The sequence below is a fragment of the Pyrus communis genome, chromosome 9 (genome assembly GCF_041283825.1).
Source record: "Pyrus communis isolate YQ-2024b chromosome 9, ASM4128382v1, whole genome shotgun sequence".
Classification (NCBI taxonomy): domain Eukaryota; kingdom Viridiplantae; phylum Streptophyta; class Magnoliopsida; order Rosales; family Rosaceae; genus Pyrus; species Pyrus communis.
In genome coordinates, this window is record NC_142573.1 from 2,259,075 (window position 1) to 2,271,626 (window position 12,552).

Genomic DNA, 12,552 nt, shown 5'->3' on the forward strand with positions numbered 1-12,552 from the left:
TAGAACAGTAAATTTACAGCTTTGCCCTCATTTGGTCCTATCTGCTGCTTATGCTTTGTTTGGACTTTATTTCATTTTTTTTTAATGGGCTATGTTTGTTTTTGCTACAGTTGCAGCACAGTTTTGTCAAGCCCACGTGTTGATCATCGCGTGGTGCTTTGATGTTGTTGTTAGCTTTTTGCATAGTAAAATTACACCAGTGTCTTTGTTGGTTGTCTTTGACGGAATTGGACTGCATTTCACTTTTTTTTTGTGGTTGTGTTTGTTTTTGCTACAGCTGCAACACAGTTTTGTCAGGCCCACGTGTTGGTCATCGCATGGTACTTTGTTTGGGTTTTGTTTTGTTCCGTTTTGTTTCCTCTCATTTTCAACTTTGCTTCACTATCACTTTCACCCGTTTTGTTTCCCTCAAATTTTCGTGTTGTTGCTTTCAGTCGGTGTTTTGTGAGATTTTGCTGCATGTGGTTGCTCGGAAAATACGAAATCAATATAAGGTTTTTATTTACACCCTGCGAAGACATCTGTGTTTAAGGTGACGAGTTTTGAAATTATGTGCTTTTAATTCGAAGGATAGTGTACTTGCTTATTGTTAATTATTTTTATTTCATTTTGAATTTGTTAGTTTATCTTTTGTGCATCTGAGTATATGATTCGATGTTTTAGACTGGATTTTTGTGGTTTTGAGTTTGTGGGTTTTTTTGGGTGCGTGAGAAGATGTTATCCAATGGTTTCATTCAACATTTTTCCTCGATCTGTTGCAACTTTGCTGTCCCTGTGCCCCTTTGTCAAACTTTGTTTTCTGTTTTTTTATTTTTTCTGTGTTGCTTTTGTAAAATTGAAGTGGGAGTTTGACGGATGTTGATGAATCCCACAGTTTATCGGCAAAGAGAACAACAACTTTTGTAATGTTTGTAGTCATTTACCCACATATTCATAAAGTGGTGTTATTTTTATGGAGGATGGTTGTTAATCTTTTTGTATTGTTAATTTCGCAGCGTGTGGGTTGCTCGGAGACCACTGGGTTATGCTTTTGTTCACTTGGATCACGGTAGAGATGCAGAGGATGCAATTGGTGAATTAGATGGTATGTTTAGTATTTGGCTATTGATTTTTAATATGGGGTTTTCTTAGTTTATATCATTCGAATCCAGCATAAGGGAGAAAGATAAGTTCATCGGTAGCATTGTTTGTGAAGCAGCATAATTAGATGGTATCTATTTTCAAATGCATATTTCAAAATCTTCCTTATACAACCTGTGATTTTTCACAAATTATACATGTTCAACTAGGTCTAGGTTTCTTCTTTATATAATGCGGTTGTCACCTTCGTTGGAACTTCTTCACTTTTTGACATGTGAGATATCTCAATCAAAATAATGCTCATCATATAACATATAATTTAGTAGAACAATATTGATATTGTTGCTTGAGTTGTGAGCATTCTGTTTTCCTCTTCTAGAATTGTGACTTGCGGTCTTGCTTTTTATGATTCACTGTTTTATTCTTTATGTCAATCCTTTACTTCTGCATTGATGGGTAACTCTTTGGTTTTGTTTTTTGTTGAGCTTTTTAATTAGCCCAGGCTAGCTGTCCATTCCTAATGGATGGGTTTGGTTTCTGCATTAAAAATGTAGTTTCTAACTATGACATCTAAGAAAATTAGTCTTTTTTTCTCCTTTTCAGCTTATTAAACATGATTTGCTAAGTGTTTATGTTTTTAATTTGTCTGTTTGCAGTGTGGGAAAATTCTTATTATCTCCTTGACTCTACAGTTTACTGCCTGCACACGTGTTCGACGTTTTGTTCCGCTTTTGGTAAGTGATGTTTGTTCTTTGTAATATGTGGTTTCTTTTTGAGTCTTCCCCTTTGAATCATTGCTTTGCTGCTTTTATCAAACGTTCCCTATTTGATAATAATGTTAATTCAGGTTTAACATCTTATATTATTTTTGAACTTAAATAAGTTCACAGTATTAGATTGTTAGTGGGGGTTCAATTCAATATCACAATGCAATGTGCTTTGTTCTACAATTGTGTTCAAACGTTTTGGATTTCTTTCTTTATCTATAGATTTGCATTAATATTGTTTGTTGCCAAGTTAGTTCTCTTCCGTGCACATCGATATATAAAGTTTGAGATTTAGGTTTTCAATCATGTGATCCTCAAATGCTTTATTAATTAGTTGGTTAAATGTCTGGTGATCATTTGGGACTATAGAATATTAAATTTGTTGTCAATGCTTTGAAATTTAGCTGAGTACCATGGATACCTGATTGTTTCAAATTTGTGTTTATTTCCGCTTCACATTAATGTAAAGTTATATTTATGGAAGGAAAAAAAAACAACAGTTTACACCCATGCCACCTGATAGACATAGTTGTTTTTTATTTATTTCTTAACTTATTAAAACTAACTTAGTAAGTGTTTTTCTTTTTGGTTTATGCATTTGCAGTGTGGGAAAGTAATTGATTATATCTGCTTAACCCTGCTTTTCCCTTTTGGCACAAGTGCTTCAAATTTTGTTGTACTTTTGGTAATTGATTATTTGGTTTCCTCTTTAGTTAGCTTTTTCCAACTATTATTTTACTGCTTTCATAATGTGTTAGGTGTTTCATAATAGTTATTTTTTGTCATATGTTAATTTCTGATCATTTGTTTTACTATCCTAATATGAAATGTATTTTTTTTTTTGTCAAATTTAGTTCTTTAATTATTTTTGGTTGGCTTATTTCTTTTCTGAGTCCTTTTTATTTTTGGAATTTCGAGTTTATGTAGTGGTTATCGGTTTTGTAATAGTTATGTTAAAATTATTTTAACCATTTATTTAATTAGGAATGAAAGAAATCAATCCTTTCTTTCATATTTGTTTACAGATTTGTGTTATACTAATTCTTATCTTTATAAAATTTATCTCTCTTTTAACAGATTCAATGGAAACAATTGAGGTCACCCCTATTGCAAAATTGCGTCCTTACACTAAAGCGGAGAAAATAAAGATTCGTGTCTGTAGGATATGGAAATCTACCATTTCTGCAACTGTTCGCAAATACGTTACACTACAGTGTATCTTGGTTGATGAAACAGTAAGCCATCATTCTCATAATTCAAATTAAGTATTTTAACAGTTATAGTTATGTAGTAAGTTTTATTTTATTTTTCATTGTTAGTTTGTTAATTTATATTTATGTTTATATATATATATATATATATATATATTTTTTTTTTTTAACAGTTTGATTTTTTAACATGTCTAAAGTGTTTTGTAAATCTTGGTTATGATAGTTGACATATTTTCAGTTAGTTTATTTACCCACTGTGCTCATTCAATCTCTCTGTACCAAAATATAATGTTTTTCACTATTTACTTGCTCATAAGTCTTTTAATTATGTTATTATTCTTTTTTTTTTTGTTTTTTTTTCTTAATATGGCATGTGATCAATTACGAAGAACAATGCGGTTGAAGCATCTGCGTCAGACATCGATTGTGAACTGGTAGCCTCAAAGATTGATGCTGGTAGTTGTTACGAAATCATGAATTTCGCACGATCAACATCAGAGGACAATATAAAGTGGTGCCGCATGAAACCCAGGTTATATTCACTGGTACAACATTGTTTAAAAAACTGTCTACCGTCTTTCCACCCATCCCTCGACATAGGTTTTTCCTACTAGATTTCAACATGCTCTATCCGCGTCTGAACAGAGATGATATTCTTATAGGTAACATCAATACGTGTGTATTTGTCTATATATATATATATGTATCTACATGTCCATCAATTAAAAACATTTCTGTTATTTTTTCACTGAAATGAGTTTTGACATTATTTTTGTATTAACTTTTTAAATTGTAAGATGTGATTGGCCATATAACTGCGGTCCAGCAATTGGAATCAAAACAGATTAATCAAGGAATAGTGCAGAAGTGTGATATACACATTGAGAATATCAGGTTGTTCTTTTCTTTAACTGTTGCAATTCCAATTTGTTAATATCATTTTCTCTGTTAGGCTGGGAAGAAAATTTAGTGTTTGTTTCTCATTTGTTTTGTGCACAGAAAAGAAGAATTATATGTTACATTGTGGGCAGATATTGCAGAAGCTTTTTGTTCTTTATCGATCCACAAGTTGTCTTTGCCGATTATTGTTGTATTTACAAGTTTAAAAGTCAAGATTTACCTAGGTAAGCTCATCTAACTAATACCCATTTTTTCTGTCTTTATTTAGATATGTTCTTACATTTCTTGCTGTAAACTGTTCCACTATTTTATCATTATGGAATTTTAGTGTATTTGATTGTTACTCTTTAGGACAGAATTTTGATGTCTTATTTTTTTTCTTTCTTATTTATAAACTGTTAGAACCTGTTTGTTACAGTTTGTATTTTGTTTCTAGCATTACATGTTCAAATTATTTTACCACATTTTTATATGCATCCATTACAATATTTTCCTCACATTTAAACATCTATCATCCAATTAAAAACATTTACTCATCTATCATATTTGCTAATATTTGTTTTACAATTCTGTTATTATTTTTTGCCATCGACAGAGAACATCGTCTTGAATAGTACTGGCTCCTCCCTTTTTTTCATCGACCCAGACATCCCGGAGGTTAACTCATATAAATCAATGTCAGCGCACTTCTAAAATCGTCATTCCTGTTCAAACCTCTAAACATGCTAATTTTTCAAAATTTCTTATTTTCTTTTTAAACTTGCAGGTTCTCAACCTGTAAAGTCCCTGTAAAAATACTGCCTCCTTCTTCAAGGCAGGCAAATGAAGCTGAAATTCTGCGTACAGCAAGAAGAGTAACAATAGATGAGCTGGCCTTTTTGGATCCTGAGTTGTATAAGGTATACAAATGATTTATGCTTTTCTATCTTTTTTTTTTTTTTTTTTAAACATTTACCTTCATTTTTACATATTGAACAGAAACTAATTTTGTTGTTGCTCTTTTATGACACACGTGTCATAAAACATGTGACAGAATGATACATTCCTATGTAAAGCATCTATCAAACGTTTTGACACACGTTATGATTGGTGGTACAATGCTTGCCCTAGCTGTGCCAAACAAATGCATAAGGGCCCGTCGACCGGACAACTCATCTGTCAGAAACACCCCAACCAAATTCCAATACCATGGTAATATTCAATATGCAAGTTTGTTATTCTGTCTTTTTTTACTTTTTCTACGATTTTCAATTCCATGCTGTTTTTTTCCAACTAAAAAATGACTTCAAATCTGTAACCTCTGTTCTTTAAACTTCTTTGCTCTGATTGTTAACAATTGAGTTATAAACCATAAAAAAAAACTCATGGAATTCAATTTTTAAATATAGGTACAAAGTTAATTTGATTCTTGAAGACAACACTAATGAAATTAGTGCTTTGATAATTGGCAAAGGTGGAGAAAAACTCTTTGGTATGCCCTGCAAAGATTTGGTCATGAATCAGAGATTGATTGACCAACAACAACTGCCAAATGAGTTTTAGCGACTGATTGGACAAAAGAAGATTTTCCACTTGCGATTCGGAAATAGAAAAAATAGTTTCAACTCAAGTGACGTGTTGGTTTACAATGTGTCTAATGATACAGCTATAGAACCAATAACTCCACAAATCTTACCAAGAGCAGTCACAGTATCTTCCACTACTGTATTATCTTTGACCTCACCACCTGAAACAAGCGGAGAATCACATAAACGAAAGAGGGAGTCTGTGAGGAAAGCTCTTTTTACTGACAGTGAACAGAGGTATAGATTCAAACTCCATAGTATCATAAAATCTGATACTTTTATTTTACTTCCCTGTGTTCAAATATTCATATGTTCTGGCTATCTTGCTTTGCTTAATATATACCTGTCAAGAATCTTTTTTTTTTTTTTTTTAAAAGACACAATTTGAGTAAAGAGACACGAATTATAGTTAGACAACATTTTCTATGTTTTATCCAATAAAATGTGCTCATCACTCATGGTCATTTAAAACAGTGAAGCAGAAGAAATTTCAGAAGTTGACCCGAAAGAATTTGATGAAATACCTATCAAATTGCTGAAAAAAAATCCACCTCCAGCTTCTGCAAAAACAGATAGTCCCTCCAAAAATTAACTGGGTCAGTATGGTTTCATTTTGCTAAATTCTTTGCTTCAAAACTGCTCAGCTGTGAACTTAATCACTATCTAAATGCCTTGCATTATTTTTCTTTGTACAGGTTGGTTTCTCAATGTCAACATTGATAATGGTCCTGCTATAAGACGTTTCCTCCTCTGCTGCAATATATTTTGCATCTTTTGCTACTCTGTATTAAACATTGTCCTATATCTTTGGTGGTTTGTAAATACCACTTTCTGCACAAAACTCGACAATATTTTTTGCACCTCCGTATACCAGCATTTCTTAATTTTTTGTGTACAGAAGCTGGTTTAGTTTTTAGAGCACAAAGAACAGCTAAAGTAGAATATATAGCTCTAATATTTTTTGTATCCCTGTATGAAAGTATCTGCTAATATTTTGTTTGTAAGTATGATCATCCTAATCCAAAAACACTTATAAGTGTTGTGATCTAATCATAAACTTTCATGTTTATCCCTACCTTCTCACAATTCAAGCTTTTCTCCAACTTTTCCATTTTCTTTGTTATTAATGTTATCATTGCTTTGCAAATTCATTTTTCAAGTCTTTAATATAGCATTTCATTCTGCTTTAAAACCCGCAGCAACGCGCGGGTATAAATAACTAGTGAAAGGCTATACTGAAATGAAAGCTTACCAGGTGCAAATAGAAATAAATTATATAGTTGGGCCTCTTACATGGTTAGATCCTTGGTCTCTAGGAAATATGCTAAAAGGCAGACTAATCAAACTTAGAACTATAGTGTTGTTTGAATTTTTAAAAACTGTTAACTGATTGAAAAACTACACCATTTAAAGAACCAGTGGAGATCAGAATAAGTACGAAATACTACAGAGGTAAATGAACAGCCATTAATATAATTTTTTTCTCAGCATGGCAACAACGATCAGAAAAAGAAAAGTAGAAAATCTATGGGATAAATTTAAAGTCTATTTGAAAAGTTCAATATATTTGTTTGGCAAACTCAGTGATCAAACTTCACATTCATGCTTTCGAAAAAGAAAAGAAAACAAAAAACTGGAATCATTGATAATTCCAAGCAATATAGCAGCTATTATTAAGATCCAAAACGAATTGTGGAAAGTATGGGGACCAAACACTATTAGAAGTTGGAAAGATATGCCGATGCAGTAGTTTGAGAACACAGTTTGGGAAACTTTGGGTAGGAAATATGCTCGCAAGGAAAACCGATAATGGGTGAGTATGACTCTCAAAGCTGGTTTATGTTTAAATTACTAAATTACCATAATCGTTGTTGGTTTGTTTTTACTGATGGTCTACTTTGTATTCAAGTTCTTATAAAGAAAATTGGTTTTTTAACATCCTCTTTTCTAAATTTTAAAAAGGATCGTAATTTTGTAAATAAATTCAATTTCCAAATTGAAATTGCAAAGAAAGTAGATCCCTTAGATGCACATGTCTTTCTTTGTACAGATACTCATATTGTACTTAATTAGCATCACACATCATGATATTAAAGTTCTAATCATGTTAGACCTATGCCGTGTAGCATATGCATGCATTCAACTCAATACCCTAACATTACAGCCAAAATTAATTGATATTATCAAGAAGTTGAGACTTTACCAAAGTAGCAAGGTAGCGGTTGCAAAATTGACAGTCAAAAGCTTTAACTTTGTTTTGATCTGCAAAATACCAAAAAGACATTTACGATCGAGGAAAGAAAACACTTCAGCCATTATCAAATTGTCATCCGAGCGAAATGTATAAAACTATGCACATTTGAAAGTCCTAGGATGGATACTAACTTAATCTATAAATGACAACTTAATGCTAAAGCAAATTATGGTTTCGATTAATCAGTTATGCTAAATTAATCCTACACAAATATTCAACATGAATATAAAAATCACACACATGATGTAGGATTTAACGAGGCAAAACCCACCACTGGGAAAATCCTCGGGCTACCAAGCCAGGAAACACTAAGAAAGAAAGAATACATAAAGACTTACAAAACTCATCAACTAGACACTCATACCAGTTGGCAGCTTTGTCTCCGCGCTTTGCTACTCGATCTTTCTTCAGTCCTCGAGTTGAAGTGGCACGGTACTAACGCGACCGTCAATCACCTTTCCCTCGAACTTTGCACAATGCTAACTCGATCATGGAGAATGTTTATATGATGAAGTGTTTGTTTGGAAAACAATCAATTACGAAAATCACAAGGCTCATTTCCATAATTGATATTCAATTTAAAACCCCAAAGAAAAAAACAGCATGAAAAATAATATCTTCTCTTAAAAAAACCATGCTGTTGGAACCATAAGCAAACAACAGTATTTCAATTATTTTTCCACGCACACGAAAAACCCAACTGATGTTTCTTCAAAAATCCTTTTCAATAAAATCAGTTTCTATACATAAAAGGTTCAAACCCGAGCACGTCCATGACTTCTCATATATATACTAAAAAGCACGACACCCCCTTCTTATCTGATGCATAGACGTTTTGTCAAAGATTACAATACAATCCATATTGATCAATAACTCTACCAACACCCAAACACGTTTTGATAACACGGTTTGAAAAGTCTCAATACCACCAGATTAGTCCTAATGCAATTAGACTATTTTGCATGCTTTAAAATCTCGAATATAAAGGAATAAGATATTTTAAAGAGATAAACCACACAATGGTTAAGAGTCCTATCTCAAAAACAATAACATGAGATATAGATGAATGTAGTTGGATGTATGCATGCAAACGTACCTGAATATTTATCGCGTGTAGGTAACATCTTTGCATCGAAAGTGTGAGAACCCTTCCTAGACTTAAACTATTACAATTGAAAATGTATAACAAGTCTAAGCTATTACAGACTCAGGCATTATGTTAGGGATTGCCAATTTTACCCTAACAATCTCCCCCTTTGGCATTTCCTTGACAAAACCCTCAATTAACAACATTGTAGAAACCTTAAACTAATGTACTGAAGTCTGTAATCTGCACACATTAAACAAAACACCCGTGACGTACAAAAGATAGATGTTGCAAGAAAATTAAGACTTAAAGATGATTCAAGCATATCAACATCTTTCATCGTGCAGCAATTAAAAAAAACTTTATTAAGAAATAATCATCCAAACATCATGTAGCATCAAACAAGCTCGTCTAACTAAAAACTCACAAACGAAAATACTCTCCTAGCTAAAAACAAAAAGAACTCTTCTAGCTAAAGTCTCTCCCCCTAACTCTAGTCTCTCCCCCTTTTTGTCACAGGGAAACGCCAAAGCCAATAATCAATCATGCTTGGCAACACCATCGTCATCCGAAACCCAGTAGAGATCATAGTCCGGATCGTCTTCGGGATCCTCTTCGGGATCCTCTTCTGGATCATCTTCTGGAGTAAGAGTAGGCAGCGGTGAGTGGTCCGGAATAGGTGGACAAGGAGGACGAGGAGACGATGGAACACAATCAGGGTGGAAGTCATCCTCGTCATCAGAGGAAGAAATATGAATGAGAGGAGCAAACAAGTGGTTGGGAAGGCGATGAAAACATTGCTCCAAATTAGAAATACGATGACTGAGATCATTTGTGGAGGACTTAATGAAACGTTTGAGCAAAGAAAATTTCTTGTTCAGATCAAGCATTTGTTGGAAGACCGCTTGGGAAAAATTAATATCAGGCGAAGCTGAACAATCAGATGGGGAAGAAAACAATTTACGTTTCACAGAACGTGTACGGGGAGGAGAGAAGGAAGGAGTAATAGCAGGAGTCTTGCCTTTCAGAACAGGAGGACATGCAGACTTGCGTGAGGATGCCATGAAAAAAAAATATATTTTTGTGTTCAACATGCAATGAACAAAAATAAAAAAATGACGACTATAAACAAGAAAGAAACCGCAAAGCAACTAAAACACCCAAAAAGATAAGAAATAAAATACCAAAAAGATAAGAAATAAAACAAAATACTCAATGTAATGGCCACAGAAACATAATACAACCAGGAGACTGCTAAAATAGTCGAAACCATATACATGCAATATGATTAAACAAGCCATCTCAACATCAACTCCGAAACTCACAGGGAATATTATCAAATATCACTCAAGGTGTTTGGGGTGAAGTGTTTACACTCAAAAAGATCATTAGGTGAATGCTCTACCATAGGCTTGCAGATCAATCTTATCTCCACACATCAACAACCTACCCTCAAGAGATGAAATAAGTTCTTACGAAGGGTTATAACTGGGCTTAGGTACTGGATAAAGGTAAAAGAGAATAAGGAGAATAGAAGTCCGGAAAGGTATAGAGTCCTGGAGATATAAAACTGGAGAGAGTTGGAGACTGAAAGAACCACTGGAGCAATAGAAGACGCTGTGCACATTTGATTTTTTTAGTGATCTTCAAGTACAATTGTATCGTTGATATTCCTTCCTTTGATTCCTTTGATAGTCCTTCTTTTTATTCCTTGGATATATGTGTGGAAAACATACGACTTTTGATTCTTTTTTTTTTTTTTTTTTTCTCGATATCTTTTTTTGACTTGGAAAGTTGCTATCAGCACCATATTTTTGTCTGCAGTAGTGAAACACTCTTGGACTCTAAAAGAACGATTGAGGCAACTGGCTTTGATTTTGCAATGGAGGTGAGAAGCAGTGTATAAAAATGAAAGTGGGTAATCTGTGCTTAAAGAGAAACTCAATAAGACAGATAGGTAAAAAAAAATAATAAGGTAGGGGGGCTTATAGGATAATGATGAAGAACGTAAGTCCGACTTTCATCTCACAGGTAGAGTAAGTAGTGATACAAAGCCTTGAGAGATCTCAAAGCAAGTTCTAGAGAGTCAAATCACATAAGATAAATCACACAGAAACAATTTAGAGTGTATGAAAAAAGGCATACACTAATGGAGGCTCAAAAGCTCACAGGGTACGGAGTTTCTGGCAAGTAGTCATGTTTAATCAGAAAACATACATATAGTATCAACCACCAAGGAAAAATATATCATGTTTAGCACAAAGCAGAGAATTTTGTGGACAAAAGTTGTGCATAAAAAGATATGGAGAATTTTTTTATTTTTTTTTATTTTTTTTTTATGATGCTAGAAAAATGAAAAGAGAGAAAAAGAAACATGAAAAATGAAAACCAACAGAAGTTAAGACACACGACATATTCCTAAAGCCTTGCGAAGGGTTTCAAAACGATGAGTGTCTAAAGGCTTAGTAAACAAGTCTGCAAGTTGATGTTCAGTGGCAATATATTCCAGTACTAAAACCTTCTCTTCTACCAAAACACGAATAAAGTGATGACGAATGTCAATATGTTTGGTACGAGAATGTTGAACAGGATTCTTGGAAATGTTTATGGCACTAGTGTTGTCACAGAAAACAGAAAAGGAACTTTGATGAATGCCATAATCATTAAGCATTTGCTTCATCCAAAGCAATTGCGTACAACAACTACCAGCAGCTATATATTCGGCTTCGGCAGTGGATAAAGAAACACAGTTTTGTTTCTTACTATGCCAAGCAACAAGATTATTTCCAACATAGAAACAACCTCCAGAAGTACTTTTCCGATCATCAGCATTTCCTGCCCAATCGGCATCGGAAAATCCAACAATTTCAGAATTGGTTTCAAAGGAATAATGTAGTCCAAAATCAACTGTACCACTCACATACCTGATGATTCTTTTGACGGCTTCCAGATGCGATTCCTTAGGATCAGCTTGATATCGTGCACACGCACCAACGCTGAACGAGATATCAGGTCTACTTGCAGTAAGGTACAACAAGCTTCCAATCATGCTCCTGTAAAGTGTTTGATCAACACTTTTTCCATTTGGATCCTTATGAAGTTTTGTGGTTGTTGCCATGGGATTTGAGACGGGTTTTGCTGAATGCAAGCCAAATTTTTTAACTAGTTCACTAGCATATTTTGTCTGAAAGACAAAAATACCATCTTCACTTTGTTTGACTTGTAATCCCAAGAAAAATTTAGTTCTCCACACATGCTCATTTCGAATTCACTCTGCATGACCTCAGTAAATTCTTTTACAAGTGTGGCAGATGTGGAACCAAACACTATATCATCCACATATACTTGTGCTAGCACCACGTCCTTCTTGATTCTTTTGACAAACAAAGTCTTGTCAACAGCTCCACGTGTATAACCTTTTCTTAACAAGTACGATGAGAGTTTGTCGTACCATGCTCTCGGAGCTTGTTTTAAACCGTACAAGGCTTTCTTCAATTGGTACACATAATCAGGATGCTTTGGATCAACAAATCCCTTTGGCTGCTCCACATAGACTTCTTCTTGAAGTATTCCGTTTAAGAAAGCACTCTTGACATCCATTTGATATAATTTGAAACGCAGATGACAAGCAAAAGCAAGTAACAACCGAATGGACTCCAATCTCGCAACGGGTGCAAACGTCTCATCA

At 33.9% G+C, this 12,552-nt stretch overlaps 1 protein-coding gene across 4 annotated transcripts; it reads left to right on the forward strand.

The window, feature by feature from the left end:
* Positions 1-999: 999 nt before the first annotated feature.
* LOC137719598 (replication protein A 70 kDa DNA-binding subunit E-like) lies at positions 1,000-6,592 on the forward strand. Of its 4 annotated transcripts, XM_088700391.1 has the most exons (12): positions 1,000-1,084; positions 1,737-1,814; positions 2,925-3,082; positions 3,448-3,720; positions 3,856-3,952; positions 4,058-4,182; positions 4,554-4,635; positions 4,725-4,857; positions 4,992-5,149; positions 5,347-5,760; positions 5,998-6,119; positions 6,219-6,592. In XM_088700391.1, the coding sequence occupies exons 4-10, from the start codon at positions 3,681-3,683 to the stop codon at positions 5,498-5,500; spliced, it is 789 nt and encodes a 262-aa protein (XP_088556517.1). In that variant the 5' UTR covers positions 1,000-1,084; positions 1,737-1,814; positions 2,925-3,082; positions 3,448-3,680; the 3' UTR covers positions 5,501-5,760; positions 5,998-6,119; positions 6,219-6,592. The 4 variants fall into 4 exon arrangements, with proteins under 4 accessions (XP_088556517.1, XP_088556516.1, XP_088556519.1 ...); XM_088700390.1 differs by lacking the exon at positions 1,737-1,814; XM_088700393.1 differs by lacking the exon at positions 1,737-1,814 and having other exon boundaries at positions 5,412-5,760.
* Positions 6,593-12,552: the final 5,960 nt, after the last annotated feature.

Bases quoted from the DNA above. Each gene is read 5' to 3' on its own strand.
- LOC137719598 (XM_088700391.1), top strand. From the start codon at position 3,681: ATGCTCTATCCGCGTCTGAACAGAGATGATATTCTTATAG. The intron at 3,721-3,855 runs GTAACATCAATA...TTAAATTGTAAG, and splicing joins CAGAGATGATATTCTTATAG to ATGTGATTGGCCATATAACT. The intron at 4,858-4,991 runs GTATACAAATGA...AACATGTGACAG, and splicing joins TGGATCCTGAGTTGTATAAG to AATGATACATTCCTATGTAA.